General features: G+C 39.9%; 1 protein-coding gene across 1 annotated transcript in view; it reads right to left on the bottom strand.

The window, feature by feature from the left end:
* Positions 1-16,413: 16,413 nt before the first annotated feature.
* Positions 16,414-24,660, bottom strand: part of LOC122801345 (lysosome-associated membrane glycoprotein 3-like) — a 342,810-nt gene continuing 334,563 nt past the window's right edge. Inside the window, exon 3 of the mRNA XM_044070884.1 lies at positions 16,414-16,563. Coding sequence (XP_043926819.1) covers positions 16,414-16,563 — 150 coding nt within the window. The remainder of the gene's footprint in view (positions 16,564-24,660) is intronic.

Here is a 24,660-nt window from a genome sequence, read left to right as displayed (position 1 = left end):
CTGTGTGCATGCTGGTTTATGAAGTCCATTGAGTATGTGGGGGAAATGGACAAATGCAGGTTCTGTAAAGCAGAACTGGAAACAGTTACACATCTTGTTGCTAGGTGTGATACACTAATGGCAGAGGGCCTGTATACTAAAAGACATAGCAATGTGGCAAAACTGTGTCATTGGGCATTGTGTAAGCATTACAATACTGAAGTAGCTGAGAAGCATTCGAAAAATGAGCCATAAAGTATTTTAGAGAATGCTGACGTTTATATCACATGGGATCACCCATGACCAACAGTTCAAAAATAGATCTGAGAAAACCAGATAGAGTAGCCCATGAAAAGAAGACAACAGTAGCATTGAACATTGAAATTGCTACACCCAGTGTATACAGTGTTTGACAGAGACACACAAAGTCATAAAATACGAGGATTTGCAGGCAAAATGAGAGCAAAGTGGAAGAAGGATACAGTTCCAAAACTAGTAGGAGCAATGGGTCTCAAAAATAATTTACAGTCATATTTACATATGCTACCTATATATGTGCATCTATATGAATTGCAGAAGGAGTCAGATCTGGGCACACTGCATGTGCTGTGAACAGCATTTTTTGGCTAACATCAAAGATGGAAAATACTAATTTCACAAATTTTAATCATAGTTTGATTTAGGAATGTGGTCCCTTCTTGTCATAGTATTAGAAACCCCAAAGCCTTCGAGAAATCAAAATAGCTATAACAATATTTTTCAAGAGTGCAATGATTTATTTACATATTCAGGAAGTTTGCTAGGAGAATAGCACATATCACAATCACAATCCTGATGTCAGTGAACCATGCTGTAAAGAAAGTACCAGCAGTTGTCCAAACTAATCGATAAATAATATGGTTAGTGTTGAAACAAAACAAGACTTGAATTTGTTTTTATCCTTAAGATATCAGCAAAATGACAAATGTCAATTGCTAATTTTTTTTTTTTTTTGGCACTGGGCTCAAATCAGGTAGTCAAGATGATAAATCTATATAAGAAGGCTGTAGACTGTTTGTATTTAATATATTATTAAGTAGCCATGCAATAGTCAGACTTTTGTTTTAGCATTTAATCAGCAAAGTTATTCAAAAGTGCTGTTGTACAGCTCAAATAGAATCTGTAAATACATCTGATGGCTTATTAGTGTGGTCAAACTCAAGAAGAGCATGACTGAAGACTTATCCAGCTACCAAACAGATTAACATTATAATTCAAATTAATAGAAAATATTTAATACATAAATAAGTGTGACAATTCTAAAATATGTTGACCATAAGAGGGACTGAGTCCTAATACTGAAAAATTCCAAAAAACTGTGCAAATGTCAAAGTCAAAATATAAGCAGGTATTGCAGTGGTGCCTGTGAATGTTCAGCATCACTCAAAGTCATCTCTGATATGTCTTAAAAGACCAATGACTGTTAGGTTGGGATAATTTTTGAGCAACATTTAACCAAAGAATGAAGCTAACAACTGGAAACAGTTCTAAAATGTTGAAAGAGCTAGTTATGAAGCACCTATAAGCAGGTATTGCAGTGGTGCCTGTGAATGTTCAGCATCACTCAAAGTCATCTCTGATATGTCTTAAAAGACCAATAACTGTTAGGTTGGTTGGGATAATTTTTGAGCAACATTTAACCAAAGAATGAAGCTAACAACTGGAAAAAAGTTCTAAAATGTTGAAAGAGCTAGTTATGAAGCACCTATAAGCAGGTATTGCAGTGGTGCCTGTGAATGTTCAGCATCACTCAAAGTCATCTCTGATATGTCTTAAAAGACCAATGACTGTTAGGTTGGGATAATTTTTGAGCAACATTTAACCAAAGAATGAAGCTAACAACTGGAAAAAAGTTCTAAAATGTTGAAAGAGCTAGTTATGAAGCACCAGTAGTGAAATACTATGAAAAGAATAAGTTTTATTATATACAGTGGATATAAAAAGTGTACACACCCCTATTAAAATGCCAGGGCTTTGTGATATAAAAAAATAGACCACAATAAATCATTTCAAAGCATTTCCCACCTTTAATGGGACCTATAACCTGTACAATTCAATTGAAAAACAAATAAATCTGTTAGGAGAAAAAATATAAAAAAGCATACAAATAAGATGTTTGTAGAAGTGTGCACACCCTTAAACTAATACTTCATTGAAGCACCTTTTGATTTAATTACATCATTTAGGTGGTGCTGCGGTAGCATTGTCGCCTCACAATAAGACGCTGTCCGGTTCGATTCTCAGCTAGAGCATCTTCTGCATGGAGACATGCGTGAATGGGCATACCTTCGTTGAAGGTTGTGCATCAGGCTTGGCAAGCCGGTACGTAAAAATCAACTGCCAATCATTAGCAGACCGGAGTTCCGCTGTGGCGACCCCTAACCGGGAAAGCACACACACACACACACACACACAGTTTTCTTGGTTAGGAGTCTGTCAGCATGGCACATCTTGACTTGGCAATATTTGCCCACGCTTCCTTGCAAAAGCACTCCAAATCTGTCAGATTGCGTGGGCATCTCTTGTGCACAGCCCTCTTCAGGTCACCCCAGAGGTTTTCTATTGATTTAGGTCTGGGCTCTGGCTGGCCATTCCAAAGCTTTAATTTTCTTCTGGTGAAGCCATTCTTTTGTTGATTTAGATGTATGCTTGGAGTAATTTTCGTGTTGAAAGGTGAAATTCCTCTTCATCTTTCTAGCAGACACCTGCAGGTTTTGGGCCAAAAGTGACTGGTATTTGGAACTGTTCGTAATTTCCTCCACCTTGACTAAAGCCCTAGTTCCAGCTGAAGAAAAGCAACCCCAAAGCATGATATAGCCACCACCATGCTTCACCGTGGGGATGGAGTTCTTTTGGTGATGCAAAGTCTTGTTTTTGCACCAAACGTACCTTTTGGAATTGTGGCCAAAATGTTTAACCTTGGTTTCATCAGACCATAACACATTTTCCCACATGCTTTTGGGAGACTATGTATTTTTAGCTGGGCATGGATGTTTTTCTGTGTAAGAAAAAGGCTTCCGTCTTGCAAACCTACCTTATAGTCCAGACATATAGAGAATACGGAGATTGTTGTCACGTGTAGTACACAACCACTACTTGCCAAAAATTCCTGCAGCTCCTTCAGTGTTGCTGTAGGTCTCTTGGCAGCCTCCCTGACCAGTTTTCATTTCGTCTTTTCATCAGTTTTTTACGGAGGTCCAGTTCTTTGCAACGTCACTGTTGCCCCATATTTTTTCCACTTTTTGATGACTATCGTCACTGTGTTCCATGGTATATACAATGCTGTGGAAATTCTTTTATATCCTTCTCCTGACTGATGCCTTTCAACAATGAGATCCCTTTGATGCTTTGTAAGCTCTCTGTGAATCACAGCTTTTGCTGTAGCAGGCAACTGAATAAATGTCAGGAAAATCATACTAGGAGAGCTGAACTTTATTTGGGGTTAATCGGAGTCTCTTGATGGCAGCTGTGCACCCAAGAAGACGGAATGCTGTAACTGAATCAAGAGGTGCTTCGACAAAGTATTAGTTTAAGGGTGCGCACAATTATGCAACCAGCTTATTGTACATTTTTTATATTTTTCCTCCTAACAGATTTTTTTGTTTTTCAATTGAATTGTACAGGTTATAGGTCACATTAAAGGTGGGAAAAGTTTTGAAATGATTTACTGTGGTCTCATTTTTTTTATATCACAAAATCCTGGCATTTTAATAGGGGTGTGTACACTTTTTATATTCACTGTATGTATATTTATTCAAACCTTCCACGGTGGCATTTGACTTGCTCCCATACCTTTCCTTTGTTAATCTATGTTTTTGTGGTAACATTTATTTATTATTAGCTTAGCTTTACAGTAGTATATATTTCTGTTAGATCACAAAGTTCTCTTAATAGTTCAGATTACTGCTTGCATCTGCTTTACCTGCTGTCTAACATTTTGGGCCTTATTTACTCTCTGTAATCTAGTTCTTTCATCTATGTTAATATGTCTATCCACCTCTATTAAATCAAGCAGACCTTCCCTTAGATCTCTTTGCAATGGACTATCTTCTTTGCCGTCTGTTTCCTGACGGCCTTCTGCAGAATGCTCCAGAATATCTTCCTGTGGCATATCCTATTTAGCTGTACCAGTGACATATCCTCATCTGATGCATCCTGCTTTATCGGTTACTTCTCCATATGGGGATCCACTGGCCCATCGTGCTGCAACATTACCAGTGTCAGAGTTGCCACGGTTTGCTGCTCTTTCCCTTGTTGTACAACTCTGACTGGACTTCCATATTAGTCTCCTACAGAAAGCTCCAGAACACTGCCTGTGGGATATTCTCAACAGATGCATCTTGCTCCTGTGATCCTCTGTCTGGTGATTCACTGGTCCATTATGTTGCAATAATGCATGTGATAGAGTTTCTACTCTAAAACTTCACTTCACAGATGGTCTATCACTTCAATTTCTATTTGATTAGATTTTGCCTTGCTTGCTTTCTTTTTTAAAACTCATTTTTGTGATCTTATTTTGTGTACTGTGAAAATCACCATGTCTGGGTACCTTTGCCTGTATTTCTCTTCAAGTATCTTTGGAGGTGCTCTTTTGCATTTGTAGTTTGGCTTTTTTCTCGGCATCAGTATTGTACCATATCAGATCTCCTTTTTTTCCCAAGCCCATATTTTCTTTGCATAACTCTTTATTAGTTCTGCGACTGTGACTTTTTGTTGGCATCAGTAAATTTAAGTTTCACTCTTTACAATCATGATCAGTACTTGGCGAGCTGGGACACTCACAGCATTGGTAGGATCATAACGGTCGCATGCTCTCCTCTTGCAGAATCTTTTGATTCCTCTTTTCTAAGCATTTCTTCTATTTGTCTGTTGCTTGTGCTTTTATTCTCCTCACCTGTGCTGCTGGTGGAAGGCTGTCCTACTGAGGGAAGGGTGGATGCCCCTTGGCCAGGCTTAAGAAACTTTTTACATTCAAGAAAGGCCAGAAGACTCTGGGCTCTCTAAAGGAAGTATCTTAATGAAAAAAGCAATGCCCACTGGAGAAAGACAAATGGCTTTCATCTATACAGAATAAACAAGAAGATAATATCAGAAATGAAATGAAGGAAGCACAAAGAATAATATCAACTTTTCCAATCCACTCTGAATCAAACATATTGCCTCTTCACGTTCATAGGTTCATACTAGGCTATCTGCCCTAGGGCATTTATGAGCCTAGCCAGAATGTGTTTGGCTTTCGCCACCCATTTTAAATTTATTTTGCTATGCCCTTTTTCAAGGTTAGTATACTGTGCCTCTGTCTAACAGTGACACAGAAGTGATACCCAGGCTAAACCTACGATCTCCCATCCACTCATCAAGATTCCTCTTGAAGAGAGTCAATGAGGGACTCTGCCTAACCTGGAATGGGATTTTATTCCAGAGTGAAGGGAGCCTCTGGGTTATGAATCTGTCCCTCCAGCATGTCCTATTAATTTCAGTGCTGAGGTTCAAGTCTCTTGAGCGCGTAGCTCGATGGGATTTGGATTTTCTGAGGTGCAGCATGTCCATTAATTCCAGGTTGGACATGGCTTTATATGTCAGGCACAGATCGCCTCTGAACAGGCGGTATATGCCACTGAGTAGAGCTGGAGTTTCTTTAACCGGGCAGCATATGGCATCTGTTTGAGCCCTTTGATCTTCTTGGTGAGGTACTTTTGGGGTCTTTCCAGTTGCTGCAGGTGTCTGGTAAGGTACATCCCAAAAGGGGCATTGTACTCAATTATGGGCCTGATGAGGGATGAGTAAAGAGGCACGATGACCTCCCCTGATCTAGATGTGAATCCCTTCATGATTAGGTGGGCTATATAAAATGTTTTTCTAACCACTTTGGCCACGTGGTTGTCAAATGAGAGATTGCTATCAACTTGGGTCCCCAGGTCCCTAATTACTTCTTCTGTACTTAATGGATTACCACCTATGTGGTAATTTGTGGACACTTTGTTTTTGCCAAAGGGGATGACTATACACTTTTTGGCATTTAGCTTGAGGCCATGGCTCTGGCACCAGTTGTCTGTTTCTATGAGGCCCTTTTGGAGGATGCTTGTGTCGGCTGGAGAGTCGATTATGGCGCCCAGTTTGCAGTCATCTGTGAACTTGTCAGCCACAGTCCTTCCGTGTTGGCCTGTACCTCTGAGAAATATATACCGAACAAGAGAGGTCCCAGGACTGAGCCTTGTGGGACACCACTTTAACTGGTTTGGAGTCTGACATGGCTCCAGCAATTCTAACCATGTGGGTTCTGTCCTTGAGCCAGTTTGCAATCCATCTAGTGACATAGGGGTTTATATTTAAGCTGGTGAGCTTATCTATAATGCCCGAGTGGGGTATTGTATCGAAGGCTTTTGCGAGGTCCAGGTAGGCTGTGTGGACCACCTTCCCCTCATCAATGGCCTTGGTGACTGTTTCAAAGAAATCAACCAGGTTTAAGAGGCAGGATCTGCCCTTAAGGATCCAGTGTCTGTAGGTCCCCAATATCTTTATTTATGAGGTCCATGATGATCCTTTCCATAGCTTTGCAGACCAAGCTAGTCAGGCTTATGGGGCGATAGTTTCCAGGATCCGTTGAGGCACCACCTTTATGGAGAGGGACCACTGTTGCTGTACTCCACTCTTTGGGCACATATCCTGTAGTAAGGCTGAGATTGAACAGTAGTTTTATGTTTGGGTTTAGCCCTTCTTGGAGTTCATGTAGGACGCAGCCTGGGACACCGTCTGGTCCCATTGATGCTGTGTTTTTTGCTTTGGATAGGGCGGCTCTTACCTGAGCATCTGAGATGTCAGGGGGGCAGCACTCTGCTGGGATATATATTTGCCCTTTTGGTGGGGGGGGGTTGTGCTGAACCTGTCAGCTAGGATGTTGGCAATGTCTGTGGGATCAGTGTATTTTTTTGTCATTTTGGACTGATTCTGAGCATATCTGGGAATTACCACCCAGGTTCCTAACATAACTAAAGAAAGCCTTGTGATTATCCTTAGTGTCCTGTGCAATTTTTCTCTCAAATTTTCTTTTTCTATATTGTAGTACCTAGCACTGTCCTACAAATATTTTCCATAAAAGGCCCACTGGCACTGAAGATAATAGACAATATTACCATAGGGAACATTTGGGAATTCATAGCAACAAAATACTGGGCTTCCATATGTGCAGTAGTGGTGCCCACTGACTCCTCCCGGCCCCACCACAATGGTCATAATGATGTATCTTTTGTACAGCACAGACTCTAAGAAAGGCACACCAACTGACCAAGGCTGCTGCTGTAGGTATCAGACAGCAATGAGAGTGAACTGACTGCACTTTTTGTTGTATTTTAATATCTGAACAACAGCAGAGGCCACAAATGATTTTAACTTTAGGCACCTGCCTATGCAGGTATGCTGACATGCAGCTATGTAAACATGTTTAATATTAAAACAATTCATTTTAATATGGCAGAATTCCAGATTCCATGCACCAAAACACTAAATGTGCAGTGCTTAATGCCACTCAGGCTATCACAAAGTTCAACTACCTAATTTCTTATGAAGTCCACAAAGCTACAGAGATGAGATATTCAAATTATTATAATTCCTACATGACATGTACTATAAAGATAATGGAGGTGGACACAGTGACATACTGTTTTACTAGCCTGTTTTACAACAGCGCCTCTTTAACAATAAGGAAAATATCAATTACTGAAATATGTACAACTCTGAGATGTATCATTACCACTCCACAATGAAATGTTGTCAATGTCTCTGAAGTAAATACTGGCCCATTTTGCAATAATTTGTCTGCTACATGCCGTTATGCTAACCATAGCCTTTTATCACTTGACATCTTTTGACTTTGCAACTTCCTGACATGACTAAGATGCTAAGCCTGCTCTTATTATTACTGGAGCAGTACAGTTAAGACTGATATGTATTTAATACAAAAAACTGCCATTACATGAGTTTTGCCAGTAAAAAATTAAATAAATAAACTAAGACAGGAAATTAAAACATAGTCCTGAATGCACAAAACCCATCACAATTTCACCACTTAACTGTTATTGCGAAAGGCAGGTGCAAACACAGTTTTCTTTTTTAACAGATTGTAACTAGCACTTCAGGACCACAAGACAATGTGACAAGACCACCTTGCTTCCTTTCTGCATATAAGTTTCTGTTAGTAGTTTTCAACACCCACATGTGAAATCATGACACATTTGTTCTCTATTGCCTTATTCTATAGAATTCTGCTTTTTAAAGTTCAGTTTCTCATTATATATACATATGTACTGCACTGATGAAACTTACACAGGACAACTTACAAAGCCATGCATTTTCCCAAATAATTTTGTGATACACTTGTGTAGCCTAATCCATCATATTCAAGACACAGCAAAACTGCATTTGAAGAGAACCCCCCCACCCCAACACAGGTAAGTATGCAAAGATACATATGTTATACAGACACTCAGAATAAAATATACAAATGTACCCAAGATGGCTTACAGAACCGAGACATAAACAGCACTTTCACACCAGAAGGAACATTTAGATGGACATTCCTGTAGCAGTTACTATAATTTAATTTTCATAGGTTCCTAGTTAAGTATTAGGCTGGCTGCCAACTGGGATCATACCACAGATAATTTGAGGGGAACCATGCATGGGCTACAGCTTCCTCTGTCCATTAATAGTGCAATAGACCTAATTTGTGTTTGAATATGGAAAGGGCTGAACTTTGTTTCATGTGGATGGGGACTCTGTTCCACTGCAGTGGTATCCTCTGTGAGAGATACCTGTCCCTCTAAACCACTCTGCTGATGTTGCAGAAGAGGTTTAGATCCCTACACCGAGCACTTCTGATGCAATCTGCTGATGTACATGAATCCATCAGTAGTGGATTGGAGGATGCCTTGTATGCCAGACACAGGTCACCCCCTAGCAGTTTGTAGGATACCAAATAATAGAGCTTTGAGTCAGTCCATTTAGGATATGTTGATTAGGCCTTGTATCCTTTTAGTAAGTTACCTCTGTGGGGATTCCAGTAGTTACATGTCGCTGGAGAGACATGTTAAAGGGGGCATTATATTTAATAATGACTGGCCTAATGAGAGCTTGGGAAATGGGGACAATGACATCTTAGATCTAGATATAATCTCTTTGTTTATAAGCTGTGCAATATAGAAGGACTTTCTTATAACAGACACATGTTGGTCAAAATGTAGGACACTGTACGGATAAATTCCCAAATTCCAAACAACTAGGTCAGGTTTTAGAGGTGTATTGTCAATGTGGTAGTTCTCCAGGTTAAATGACTTACTAAAGGATACAATAATGCCTTTTTGGCATTTAGTTTTAGTCTATGATTTTGGCACCAGTTACTTATTCAGGACAAACCTTCCTGCAGGATGGCCGAGTCATTTAGGGATACAATGAGTGGTTCTAGCTTGCAGTGATCAGCAAACAATCAGCCCGTGCCCTTTTGTATTGGCTTTTACTTCAGAAAACTGGATGCCAGACAGGTGAGGTCCTAGCACAGAACTCTGGGGGAGTCCACTGTTGAATCATCTCTTTGTGGAAGTAACTTTCCCTATTTTGATTACCAGCATCCTATCTGTGAGCAAGTTGGCAATACAGTGGGCAACAGAGAGGTTTATTCCCAGTTTATTTAACATCTCTACCTAAGTAGGGAATTGTGTCAAAAGTTTTGGCCAGGTTGAGGTATGTGGTGTGTAATGTTTTGCCTTTATCCATTTCTTTGGTGACCTTTTCAAAAAGGTCTACAAGGTTAAGTAAGCATGACCTACCCTTGATGAAATCAAACCGAGATGGGTCCAGTGATTGTAGGTTCCGTATGTCCTGACTGATTAATTTCATAACAAGTCTTTCCATGGCTTTGTATATGAGGCTGGTCAGACTTATGGGCCTGTAACTGCCTGGGTGTATGGAATGTCCTCCCTTATTCAGTGAAATGACTGTAGCTGTTTTCCATTCACTTGGTACAAAACCTGTATAGAGGCTGCGATTGATAGTGTTGTTTGGGGTGTGGCTAAACCATGCTTCATGCTATTTAAGCTGCATCCAGAGATATTGTCAGGACTGATTAATGCAGTATTTTTTAGCTTTAGATAGCACTTTTAGGACTTGGTCTTGTGTGATAGCTGGAGACGAGTCAGTTAGAGGTAAATCTTGAGGGACAGACAGAGGGGAGATGGGTAAAGTTAGAGCTAAATTTATCAGCAAGTAGGTTTGCTGTATCTTCAGACTCGGCATAGGTAACAATGTTCACAATCAGCACACTGCATTGCTGCTTTATGCTTTTGAGATTGCAAACATAATAAATAAATGCCTTGTGATTGTCTTTGTCTTGGGTAGCTACTTTAGCCTCAAACTTGCCTTCTGTGGATTTTATTCCTTTCCTGAGTGATTTTGATGTCGAGGGCTTTCATGAACAGGGGCGGTTACTCTGTTGGAGCCTGGTACTGTTTACATCAGGACTTCTTCACTACTATTTTATTGTTTTATCTTTGAGTGATGGGAGAAAAGCAGCCTTTGCCCTAGGAAGGCATACAGATTTATTCTCCCTTTCTCTAAACTGCAAGATAAAAGTACATTGCTTTTTAGCTGCTAGTAGTACTTTCCCAAGCACATAGTTAATATGTGTAGGTCATGGGCACCGGGGACTACACTCTTACGGCTATTCATAAAGGCGCCTTGATTCACCACCGTACTACATATTAAAATTTATCTTCTAATAGGTCACTCCTCATGCATTTCTAGGAGGGGTTTATAAGGTGAAAAAAACATTAACACTTCATAGTTTTCAATGCATTAATCTACTGTTTTGTTTGTGCAGGTTGCCTCTGTTTTTTGAACTATCAGCAAATATTGATAACCTCTTCAAGATCACTGTAGTCAATGATGGATCGTTCTCTGCACTTATTTTTACGGATGATCTGAAACATACAAGATGTGGGACCCTTATTAAAAAATACTGTGCATTTAATACCTTAAACAGGCAAACTAAGCAGATAATATTTTTATAAGAAATTAAACTGAAAAGGTTGGCCCTGGCCAGACTCTTGTCTCTGGTAGGATCATGGATGGCCCCTCTTTGCCAGTTCTACATAGAGTGATATTAATCTATCAAGACCTAAAATGGACAACGGGTCAGGAATATTTAGTCAACAAAGAAATTGAATGGTATGTAAGTACTCACCCCAAAAGGCACGTAAGTTTTACAGAACTTTTACAGTCTTAACAAGGGTGAGAAAGGTCACCTTGAAATAATATCCTGTGCCCTTTAATTAATAGGTGGCAGGTATTTTATTTATTTACTAATTATTTGTTAAATGTATAGATTAACTGGTTCTGTCACCCTTTTCAGTTATAACTTAAGCCACAAGGCAAAGACAAATAGAAAAAAAAATGTGAAAGAAAAATTCAACAAGAAAAAATATGGGATATGATACATACTTAATATATTTGAAGAGAGAAAAAATACAGCAGTTAATAATGTGTGATAGATATACATAAATATAGACAACTGATGTATAATATATTAGAAGATGATGAATACATAAGGATTCAATACTAAGTAATCACTATAGAATGCACAAGCACTATCTTTAAAAGCACCTCTAGCAAATCTCCTTTGTAAACTCACACTAATCATCAATTACTCAGAATAATGATGCAAATGCTTTAACAAAATATATAGTATTTACAACATTCATAGTGAGTTTCAGACCTATAACTGTATACTTTTATAAGCATAAAAGAACTGTGTGTGTGGATCTTTTGTGACTGATGTTTTAAGATTCAAACTTCTAGTTGTTCGACCTTTTTTGTAGGTGATCCATATATACAAAGGAGGTATAACTGTAACACTACCCTTTTCTATGCAAACACACAGCTGCATACAACAACTTGTTTGTTTTCTGTAGGAAAGACCAAAAATCTTAACACGGTGTTTTCTCAGTCTAAAAAGTATGAAACAGTAAAAGTAAAACAAAACATACATTTCTGATAAGCAGTCAGGAGGTTAAGCATCCCAATAAAGCTACAACATCAGTGTAGACATTAATTTGAACTTTGGTTTGGAACTGGGTTTATCAGATGCTCAACAAAATGATCCACTCCAAGGCAGATGTGGTGAAACTACACCTTAGCACAGCAATGCTATACAATTTAATGTAAGAAATATAAATAGATATCACAATTATGACAGATGAACAGTCAACAACTACCACTCTTCCTAGCAAAAAAAAAATACAAGTGGCTGCTTTTTTCCTGACAGAAGGATCCAAGTTTCTCCTTAAAACATGGATGTCTATAAGTATTATCTGTAAAGTGCTGCTTCAGGCAGTCCATACGTTCAACAGGAAATCATCAAATATCATTTTAAGGTTTGACAGATATAGGGAAGATGATCTGCCATACCAATCTGAAATTTAATGAGAATTGAGGTATTTGTCTAATTATCTTGCTCCGATTCCCTTCATAATGAATATGTTTTATTTAATACATAGTGTTGAGGCTTGGAACCAGCTCTGAGAAGACTTGGCTGTGGTGAAAAATAGTACGGTTCAGTTAAAACTATCCTTACCATCCAGATATTATTGTTCTCAGATGCCATCACCTTTCGCAAATGTGGTAATCGGAACCAAGAACTCATAGACTAAGAATATAAGAGGGCACTAGTGACCATGCTTTTGTTCAACTCAAAAAGACAATAATGATACAGCCTTGTAACTTATTCTCCTGGCCAGAAAACATCACCCATAAACTCAGCTGTCCAGCACGTCTAGGAAAAACAATGCAAATCCAAGATATGTCAGATTTTACATCATCATAATGTAGCCAGCAATATTCTTGGACCCTTAAGAAATAGTGAGAAAAAGGAAATCCGGGTTCATTTTTATGTTTGGAATACTAGCACCCCTGCACTTGAAATGTGATCTACCCATGAATTGTCTGCTGATTAAAGCAAAAGTACCCTACCCGCACTGGTGGTGCTGCGGTAGCATTGTCGCCTCACGGTAAGACGCTGTCCAGTTCGATTCTTAGCTAGAGCGTTTTCTGCGTGGAGACATGCGTGAATGGGCGTGCCTTCATTGAAGGTTGTGTGTCAGGGCTGGTAACTCTGCATGTAAAAATCAACTACCAATCATTAGCGGACCGGAGTTCCGCTGTGGCAACCCCTAACCGGGAAAAGCCGAAAGACTCAACAACAACAACATTGAAGCAAAAGTACCCTAATAATCTAGCAACTGCTTCTAGTACAGCGTAATTGATTGGACAACTGTTCTAGAGTTATTTAAATGCAAGTATGTACAGGTTTATTCAGTGCAGTGCTGATCTTTGGTTGCATCTATGAAAGCTAAGCCAAGGTGCCTGTGAACTTTTCACTAGAATAAGCTGAGCTTCTGTGCATGATGCTTTTACCCTAAATGTGTATTTAAAGTCAGCTTGGCTGTTGTGTCCCCTCCTTCTGCTAGGTACATGAAACACATTCTTTACTTTCTTTCGTGATCAGTTATAATATAGGTTCATAGGTAGGTATTAGGCTATCTGCCCGAGGGCATTTATAAGCCTAGCCAGAGTGTGTTAGCTTTCGACGCCCCATTGATTAATTAACTGAGCCTCTGTCAAGAAGAGCCAATGAAGTGATACATTTCTTTTAAAGTTTTCCACTGCTGTGTTCACCAGATTTATTTAATGACATTTAGCCATCTAACCCCTTTCTTTATACCACTTGTAGGCCCTATGTTCTGCCCTAATTGCCAACCTCATACAGTAAAGTCTCACTTATCCGGCACCCACGGGGATTGGTAGATGAAGGTTAAGTGTATGTTCTGGTTGCTTGAGATATGCTTTGTGATTTTTGACTGGATTTTATATTGACATACGAGCCAATCAAAAATCGCAAAGTAGAGCCTCTTCTGTTCAATGCGGAACAGCGAACAGAAGAGGCTTTCCTTTGGGATTTTTGATTGGCTTGTATGCCGGCATACGAGCCAATCAAATGCTGGTTGCCTGAGTTCTGGATAATGGGGATTTTACTGTATTCCTATCTAGGTTTGCCTTTTCTTCGAGTATACTCCAGATGCTAGCATACACTTTTTGTACATACCCATGCATTACAAAACATTATGAACAGGTCTCTGATCATAACCACTTATATGTTGGAGAAATGAATGTCAGGAAATTTGCACAGCCATTGATAATATGGGGATTGTAAGTGCAATCCCAAGAAAAGTGAAAATGTAATTTGAAATGAAGGAATATATATACTAATGCCGAGATTGCTGTACCTCGGTGTATTTCTCATAACCCAGGTACATCACTTTTGGAGTAAGTATATATAAGTAGCAGGAGGGGTGACTGATGCAGACCTCCACATCAAGTAGACAACCCCCCCATGTAAAAGTGCTCTAAACGAGGAAATGAATGTTTCAGACTTTCATTTTTTTTGTTAGAATCATGCATCAGTTTTTACTGTGCATTTTATCTCACTTCTGAAAAGGATTCAAAAATTTGCCTCAAGATCTAAGCATGAGAGGGGATTTTCTTGACATTATTTTGTCAGACATACAACAATCAGCTTATGATCAGAGATCCACTCGTAAATCTCTATATTCTGAGTAAATCTATATTTTTGCATTTTTCTGATATATATATATATATATATATATATATATATATATATATATAGAGAGAGAGAGAGAGAGAGATACAGCTTTGAACTTTCAGCTGAATGCTGTATTGAGGATGTATGTTTTACTCAGCATTACTGCTTCTATTGTACTGTACACCTCTGCTTTAGCTATGGACAAGATGTTAGTATTTTATTATTAACTGTTTATTGTTCACTGTAATTTTTGTTACAAGTCCTCCTTAAGTGTTTACTCTGTACTGTAAGTACACAAATTACTCAGTGTACATTTATAATGCCTTGTGCTCTGATGGTGAATGAAAGGGGTCCATTTTGGAAGTTCATTTAGCTATCAGACGTTTAAAACAATATTCCAAATGAAAATCTTAACAGAGTTACTTGCTTTTAAGCAGCATAAATACACTTAAAACGTTAGGAGTAGACAGGTTTAGAGAAGAGCAGTCTGTTTTATTGGTAATACAAGTTACTCACAAGGCACTCAGTCTGCAACTGCTTTAGTCATGCAAATGTAGCTGCTAGGCTTTAGCAACAGGGGATGAGCTCAAAAGAAAGAATTCTGGTGTTCTGTGATTTTAGAAATCTGTTTAGATGTCTGACGTGCAGAAAATAGTGTCCCCCTAAGAGTTGCTCTATGCAGAAAAATCTGCTGAGTAGAGATACAGGCTTGCACATTTACTGATACTAGACATGCTTCTGTCTTCTAGCTGAAAAGACCCTATTTGTGAAATGATGACTTTTAACAACTTCAAATATGTCATTCATGTCTACAAAACTGAACTTTCCATCTGTAATATTGCATATTTCATTATTTATTTCCCTGTTTGATTAGTGGGATAGTCCAGCTGAGCTATGGTCCATTTTCAGTGGAGGCTGGGAGGGTTAGACCTCTCAACTGTCCAGATTTTTGCACAATGTCTAGATTTTTCCCTCATATTTTTGGCCTATTCTTCATAAAATTTGTGGTTTTCTGGGAAATCACTGAGGACTAAAGTAACTAGATAATGTTATACATCTGAGTTTCAGACGTAATTTCATTCAGAAAATGCATGCTAAGACAAATGCTGTTATTCTACCAACATTCTAAGTCTATAAGAGCAATATTTAAAATCTGTCTCTATTTTGGGGCTTTTGTCCCCCCATTACTTTAGACTTTGTCTAGATTTCTTGCATTAAGAGGCTGAGAGGTATGGAGAGGGTCCACATCTGCATTTTATGTTACCACATTATACACAATACTAACAGGTACAATGAAGTGTGCAGAATAAAAACAAAACAGCTTAGACTAAAATGCTGTGACAATACAAATTACAAGAGCATGAGTGGAGGGAACAGTAAAGATGAGAAAAGGAAAAAGGGGATAAAGAGAACGCTATTGTGACAGGTAGAAAGTGTAATGTGAGGAGAACTACATGATCAGAAGTGAAAGGATAGTTAATTTTTCATGGTAAGTAAGGTGAGAGAAAAGTAGAGAATATTAAGTACATATGAAGGAAGAATGAGTAAGAGGGGATAAGGCATTTGTAAGTGTAAGAGTGATGTATATAGCATCAACTATGGCTTGTTTACAAGTCAGGCAAATTTGCAGCATATTCAGCAAATCGCTTCAAGTAACCAAGTTTGCTCTGCTATAAAGGTACCAGACACAGAACTTCACTCCAAATGACATGTTTCATTCTTACTTGGATATTCAAAGCAGTCATACCTTAAACAGACAAAAAACAATAAGTTCTTACCTCAGTGAAAATGAACTTGACATATCCTCCATTAAAGAGCAGATTCATGTTCGACTGACTTTTCCCACAGCTTCCATTAACGTTAACAGATTTAGGATCAATGTTGAAGTAGCCCTTATTCTGTGAGTAAGTGTCAAAAAGAAAACACTTAATTGCAGCTTATACGTAAATGGAGTTCTCTACAACATAACAACTGATACCCTTCTACAATCTACAAGTCTGAAAAGTTATTATACAGACTAATTCCAAGTAGAATGCGAGTAATACAATATTCCCAATTATCACTGTAACACAGAATTACTTTAAACATTGCCAGGCAAAAACATGAATTTTCACTCTTGTTCCTTTCAAGACTTCAAGGAACCTATTCTGTTTGTCAGTACTATCTGAAAAGGACTATGACGTTAGGTCATGCAAGGTGATATCAGCCTCAAATCACAATCATATTGAAATCAGTAAGCAGTTAAAATATTTTGACAACACTGTCATCACATAGCAGCAAAACCTTTCTACAACTGACTCAATCTCTTATGAAGTCTCTTGTTTTCAGAGTATAATTTATCTTCTGACAAATAATTTAACTTTAATCAGCTGACTACACGTGAAGGATAGCTCTCTGTTCTCATAAAACAATAACAACTTGGTCCCATTCCTTCTGTTTTTAAGTACTACAGATGGAAGCCCTTCTTCATGATCTAATAGCAGATAGTTTTTCCTGGAAGTTTCTACAGGTTTGAAATTTCAGACCTGCAAAGCATGCCACTTAGTGATGTTAACAGTTACAGTTATTAGTACACCTTAGTGATCTATAAACTACAGATCAGATCTCCAGCATTTGTTTGTAGTTATTTTCCTTCACAGCCTTACAGAGTACATATAATTAATGGAGGATATAGAAATACAGTAGTAGTAGTTCAGCTTTATGGTAGACCGCAGCCTACCCCTTAAAAAATGAAGCCCACGTTTGCTTTTAATATCACTCGTGTTACTACAAAATGTACAGAAAACTTGATTACATTATGGGCCAAGTAAGGACTGGTTATCTGGAAGCTATGGTTGGAAACTTAGAAGTAATCCATTACTCCTTTAACATGATTCTTCCCAGTTACCTGATGACCAGGTAATTTTTGGCCAGCACATACATCTGTCAAAAGAGGCAAATGCAGTCAGAACACTGCCCTAGCCTCAAGATGCAGTGACTACAGAGTTATTATTTTAAGTCTCAGGGTACAAGGACAAAGCCCCTGCACAAGAAGTATGCAGGACTGGTTGCCACAGAAAAACAGGAAAAGTACAGTACCAGCAGCCCAAATCAAGAATCTGGAGGTTATAGCCGCTGTCTAATCGGCCTTCACCAGCGACCATTGTCCTGCCGCTTCGGTATTTCGGTCTCAGCCGACGCAGTTCGGTCTCAGTCGCTGATGTCCCAGATCAGCCGCCATTTCTTGGTCTGCTTCTTTTTGGATAAATGCCTTGCCCTCTACTTTAAATTCTTGCTAACACCCCAGTATTTCCATGTGTACAAGGCAAACTAAATTTTATAAAATGTCCCCAGCTACAAAAAAAACAAAGGCAATACACAGGTAACACAGAGGTATGTACAGGTGGGTAAAACAAACTACAGATGAGATAAGGTTGAGACATCTAGGTTTTATGGTAGGTACAAAACTGTACTATGTCCTTCAAGGATTGGAGTGGTACTGCAGTCATTTGCAAATAAGTGAATACATCTGCCTTCATAACAAATCTAAAGAGGGTAGTACTCATATTATGATTGAAGAGTACATATGTGGCAAACCCTGTAGCTCGGTAGTAAGTTGCAGCCAAACCCTTATAGAAAGCTGCAAATGTATACGGAGTATAAAGTAGCCGCCTCTGCTGCACGAGTGGTTGCCACTCACGTAAGAAAGCTTGCCAAGTGTGGCCAGCTTGGGTAGAGTAGAGTCTCTCTTTCTGTGGAATTGGTTTCAATGTGGAGGATGGCAGTGTATGTGCAAGTTCCTATCCATTTTGAGTTGTCTAATGATTTGTGCTTTGTCTGTCCTTCCTGTTATAGGCTACTAAAGCTGGTCAGATTTTCTGTCTAAACATTGGTTCTGTCTTCGGTCACTTTCGTTGTTCCTGTATTTCCAAGGTACTAGGGATCTTTCCGTTTTTATTTTGTGGATATTCCCTCGTTTTGTAGGCGTATTGGATTGCCTGGTTTAACACACTCTGGATACCAAGGGGTTAAATGTAGGATTAGTTCTAAGGGAGGAATTAGTCTTGATGGAGATTAGGAAAGGTTTAAAGATTAGGAAAAGGCCCTGTAGTTCCGAAACCTGTAGTCTTAAGTCTGCCAGTAGCCCTGCTGTAGGAAATATAGGTTCTGAAAGATCTGTTGTTGCTGCTGGTTCAAATGGAGGGAGTGGGAGGAGGCCAATTTTAGAAGTTCAAGTCCCAAGCTGGTAATGGTGGTTTTCCTAGTTTCCTTACATTTTTGATCCTCTGAGGAACTGCCTCTTTAGAGGAGCTGAAAAGACAGGAGGATCCAGACTGTGGAATGGTGGGAAGCCTGCTGGCTTATCTTGATGGAGACCTGTATGTTGTATGAGACAGCTCTGTATGTTGTAAAGGATGTCTCTAATAGAAGGATTAGAAATACATCTTTCCTCTTTATCTTTTCCCTTTCCAGGATCTTATTTCACCATAGTTCCCCATTTTCCCGAAGGTCCTTGCGCTCCTCAGTGGATAATGTCTTCAACCCTCAAGGATAGGTTTCCCTTAGTTTTTGCATTGTGAGTTATAGTTCAGTCTGTGATGTTGTTCCAGGTTTGGGTGCATGATATTTAGGTGTTCTGCATGATGTTCAAAGGTTTCAGGGTTATTGACCACATTCCAGGGGTATTGTGCTCCTCAACTTAGGATACCATGCCCCTCTTTGTGTTGTCTGACTGTTCTCTTGGCCCTTGGGCGTTCCTCAGGAATTTTCTTGGTGCCTATGCTGTCAACAGAAAGGGTTCAATGCATATTCTGTCAGCCCTTTCCAACTGAGTACGCTGTCAGGCCTTCCATGCAAGTCTTGAGTATGTCCTTCCATGCAATTTTTGAGCTGGTGATTGAGCAATTTATGCGAATAGGTCTATTTGTGGCATTCCTGGAGAGGCTGTGATAGCCAAGAATGGTGGTGGGTGTAGGCAAGATTCGTGAGCATAGTGGTGGTTCTGCTTAACATGTCTGCTTGATTGTTTTCTTTCCTAGCACGTGTATTGCCTGTAACTGGAGTGTGCCTGTAAGGAGATATTCCAAGGTCCTGCTCACTCTGCATTGGGGTATAAGACCAAGGTGCCAACATGTTTGTTAGAGTACCTCTGTTTGACTGGTATGAATGACTGTGGTGTCATTAAATGACCTTCTTTAGCGAGGTGTGGTCTGAATTGTCTGATTGCTGGTTTTACCAGCATTTCTTGGAGCATTTGTTCTTGATTTTGCAGCCAGCCAGGAGTCCACAATCCTTGTATGCATTTGTGTGCAGCTGGTCTGCTCCAGCCTTGGTCTGATGCGTTGTGGCCAACATGTGCTTTTGCTTGAAAGTGAGCCTGGGAGCAAGATGGGGTTTGCTCCTTGACTGGCATGTAACCATAGGCCTGGGTTTTTGCTTGATGGGGGCTGTGAGTTTGTTGGTTTCCTAAGCTGTGCATGTGTTTAGACCATATAGTATTTAGGTAGGCTGTAGCTTTCTCATATGCAGCTTGGCATATGGGATAAGATTGATGCCATGGTGGCCAAAGCCCCTGCAGCACTTCTTTGTTAGTTTGTTCTGCTTGCTTAGAAGATGCTGCTAAGTGCAGGAGTTGTTTTGTTTTCTGCAGTTAGGAATGCCATTTTTGTTTGCTTTTTCTTTCTGCAGTCCCACATGAATTCTGTTGTTTTGTGGTATCTCAGTCTTGACTTTTGTTTGTGACTGTGTATCCCAGGGGGCTTTGGTGTAAAATGATGATATGTAAATCTGTTGCTTTGTTGCCTTAAATTGTCCGCTTGTAACAGGCAGTCGCCTAGGGTTGGTCCAATTTAACAGCAGTGGTGTCCCAGTTGCGATTACTGATGCCAGGCATTTGTTTTGTGAATACACATAATGTAGATAAGCCAATTGGCAATGCTGAGAATTGAAGCCAATCTGCGATCTGCAAAATCTAACTGCCTGATCCTGCTTTAGTCGTATGGCTCGATACGGGTATACTCTATTGATCATCCCACACTATCTGCCTCCTTGCCCAGCCCAGAATGTGAAGTTGCTTGCTGTAGGCCATTTTTGATGTTTGGGTTAATGATGTATGTGTTTAAGGCCGGACAGGTGAGAATAGGTCTCTTGGTCTTTTCTTGGTCTGGTACTTTCCCTTTCTGGAGTAGAGGAAGAGTCTGGTATTGTTTCCCTCTTTCTGGCTCTTATCTTTGTTAATTCGACTCTTATCTTAGAGTTTTGCCTTTTTTTTTTTGGAGGTAGTTTTTTGGTTCCTCTTTTTACTTTAAAAGGTTGGGTTCTGGAACCTGTGGCGCAGTCTAGTTTGCAAAAATCCCCACTCTTTTTTTGTGAAATGCCACTTTTTTTCGAAAATAAAGGCTTCCTTCTAAAGGTGCTGTTGTTTTGTTTGGTGTGGTAGGCGGTGTCAGGAATAAACTGTGATGATTGTCCTGTTGTGGTGGCAGCCATGTTGTGTCTGTGTGTCGGTTATTGCCTTGCCCTGTAGGTCCTCTGTAGGCTGTGATTCTAGTTGATTCTCGGTCCTATTCGTCTATTCCTACCTCTTTCTGTAGGAAAGGAGTCTGATTGGGAGGAATTTTTGGCAAACTATTTTCCTGCTAAACCTTGGGGAAAAACTTGGGAGTTGAAATAGATAACTCCTCTTTGCAGATTTTTGCCTCTTCTTCCCTTTCTTCATTACTTGTCATGGCAGACTGTACAGGACCATAGGGAGCCCTATCCCATGGAGCATCTAACAGCTTTGCTTTAACATGATCCATCCCAGAATCTAACTTCTATCCTTGCATGCATCTTATCACTGATCCAGTCATTATTCTGATCTAAATAAGCTTTTGTGCCATCATGCACATTTCTAAAAGAATGGTTACTAACCCTTCACCATTTTAAAACCATATTTCTAAACATATTTTCTATCTAAGGAGTCATTCTTGGATATGTTGTTATAAACTCTAACATAAACTCTTGGTATTGGATCATATGAAACTGACAGTTTGAGAGAGTAGAGAGAGCAGAAATTTTTTTTTTTAAAGCTCTCTCTAAGGACCTGGATTCCTAGGTTTTTTTGTTAGGCCTGGTCGGGGGACCTGCCCCTGGGATATAGTATAGTCTTCAGGATATGTGGCCTTGGCCCTTGTAGGTGGTGAGTGTCTCCCCAGCTGCCCTGTCTCTTGGTTCTGGTTTGGCAGGGCGAGAGGTAGGATAGCAGGGGCAGTGCAAAAATGCATCAAGCACAGGTAAACAATCAGCAGTGCATAGTCAAGGGCTAAGTAAGGTGGTATGTGGTAAGTGCTGAGGAAATGTCCTAAGCCTCTTTCTTGAATCTTGTCCATTCTTGTCCTGGAATTTTTCTCTCATGGCATGTCTCTTGTTCCCAAAGAAAATTGGAATGAGGCAGGTGGATGGAATGGATGGAAGAGCATCGGGAGTAGATAGTAGAATGGAATGCCTCTGGCTGGTGGCAGATGGTCCAGGTCATCCGAATCATCCGGACACTGGCTCGGGGGCTCTGCTCTAGGTCTCTTTTCTGGGGCTTCTCTCTTCTGTCTGGGGGAGATTAGGGTCTGGGATATTGGGATAAGGCTAAATCAGGAATTTGGTAAACGGACTCGAACTAGAGTGGGCCTGTGTGAGGGGCTTAACAGCAAGTTTTTAACAGTTTTGGCCACAGCAGCCCTTTTAAAGGCCGGCTGCAGGCAGGCTGGCCAGCAGGCTGCAGCAAGACGTAGAGGCAGGAGACATCCAAAGATGGTGGCTGATAAAAGGACCACAACCACAGAAAAAACACTAGGCCGATAGGTAGAAAGGTAGTAGGTAGCAGGCCCTAGTCAGTTAGGTATGGATAAGATTGACAGGGTTTTCTCGCTCGGTTTGAAAAGACTGAGATGTTTCAGGTTCTCTCAAAACCGCCAAAACCACGAAACCCTGGACACGGTATCCGTCTTTTCTTCGCGTTTTACGTATTTGGGTAGTCCCGAGTTTAACAATTTAACATAATGTCACCCTTAAAACTGTTCAGCAAACTGTTCAGCTGACCCAACAACTTCGGCATTCGTCGGCAGGCTTCTCAGGCAGGCACCGACGCCTGAAGCTCGGGCCTAAAGGCTACGCTGTGTAGGCCGAGGTGTATTTAGGAAAGCTTTTATGAGGTATTTGTTTCCTTTATTAAACAGTTATAAACAGTTATTGACTTTTTCTGACATCGGCTGAGGCCCTTTATTATAGCGAAGTCTTTAAGTAGTATATCTTCTGGGTGATAATCTGGATCTGACGAAAGCCTTTCTGGCGCACAGCTTGCTTGCAGCAGAACTGTGACAGAAAGACTGAGGAAAAGAAAGATCGGGCCTTGCTGCCAAGAAGACCAGCAGAGATAGCGTCGGGTGAAATCACGACATCAGCTGACGGACCCGAAAATGGGACGACCGAGACGCTGCCTGACGCTGACGACAACCCCATTTGTTATGACTGCAGATGCATCCTTGAAGGACATCTTTGAAAAGCAAGTGTATTGATTTGTCTTTTTGAACTTGAACTGCTTCCTTCACATGTTCTACGCTAACATCCCACCTGGTGGCAATTAGAAACCATTTTTTTTCCTGTACTCCCAGCATGCATCTGCTAAAGAAGTTAAATATGTAAATGGTTCATTACGAGATATACTGTAGGTCTCTAGCCCTAGTAAAGCTTCAGTAATCAGTAGCAGCACTTGCTTTTTTTCTTGTCTACTCTACGAGGAAAGTTGGAAACTGTTCTTTCCACAGTCGTATTATCAACACAGTACAGCACTGCTGCATGCGCTGTTGAGCTGATGCACTAATACCAAACCTGTTTTTAATGGTCAGGCACCAAAATGCACTGCTGGCGAGACTCAGATTCAGGGAAGGAAAGGAATAAGGATTGTAGTAGAGCTCACTTTCTGCAATGTGGGTGTCAATGGTCAATTCACATCCAGGAACTCCAGGAACTCAAAGAAATCCTTGGGGAAACCTAGCAGTGCATGACACTAACTCAGGCACTAAGACATTCTGCAATGAGGCTCACATGTAGAAACACTTGGGTGTTTCCTTGATCAATGTGTTAGGCCAACTGCCTAGCATCATGGTATGACATTCCCTGCATTATGGCATTGGAGTTCTGCCATGCAACTTTTCTGAACAAGCAGAATGTAAACAATTGGTGGTGGCAAGGGAGAAGAGCGTGTTTTTAACATTTTGTTCACTTTTACGTCAAAGTATTGATGCCCCAGGCATGTTTTGTAGTTTTGTACAAAAATGATGGCATGCCAATATGATTCAAGTAGGCCCGAAAAAATCAATTTTTTAAAAGGTTTCCAAACACAGTCATTAGGTAGTACCTGAATTCACGATGATATGGAAGCAGGGATACAGCTAGTGGGGCATGTGCTATTTCTTTAAAGTAAGTTAGCAAAATCATCTGGATCATATCAAACAAAAAACAATTTGGGTGCACAAAAAAACTACTAAATGCATAAACTTGACTGATGTAATGAAATTGTGCTGACTGGTAAACACTTTGGTTTGCAATGCAGATTTTATCAGACCACTTGACAACATATGTCCAAAGGCCTGATCTTGAGCCATTTTTCCAGTAACAAAACAAAGTAAGTATGAGACAAACTCAGACAGACAGTACAGTTGTGTACAGTTACCATAAATATAGATGTTCGAGTGTATTCACTGCTGCAGTCATTACATTTGGGTAATCTGCCTGCAGGTAGCCCTCAGTCTGCCTGATTAACAAAGTCTTGGGTCCTGCGTCGGTTGCTGTCACTTCTTCCATGACGTCAGGTTGTCAGAGGAATAAAACATGCAGCCAACGCCATTACATCAGTTTTTCTTGCCCCAAATGTCAGGTGCCGAATGGGAAGCCAAATAATTAAGTAATTTAAAAACACAAAAATATACCTCCAAACAAAAGCAAATACACCAAAAAGGCATTTAAGCATAATAAAGTAAAGT

The sequence above is a fragment of the Protopterus annectens genome, chromosome 4.part1 (assembly GCF_019279795.1).
Source record: "Protopterus annectens isolate FY-2018-M chromosome 4.part1, PAN1.0, whole genome shotgun sequence".
Taxonomy (NCBI): domain Eukaryota; kingdom Metazoa; phylum Chordata; order Ceratodontiformes; family Protopteridae; genus Protopterus; species Protopterus annectens.
The sequence above is the reverse complement of the archived record's forward strand: the minus strand, read 5'-3'. Positions and strand labels throughout refer to the sequence as shown.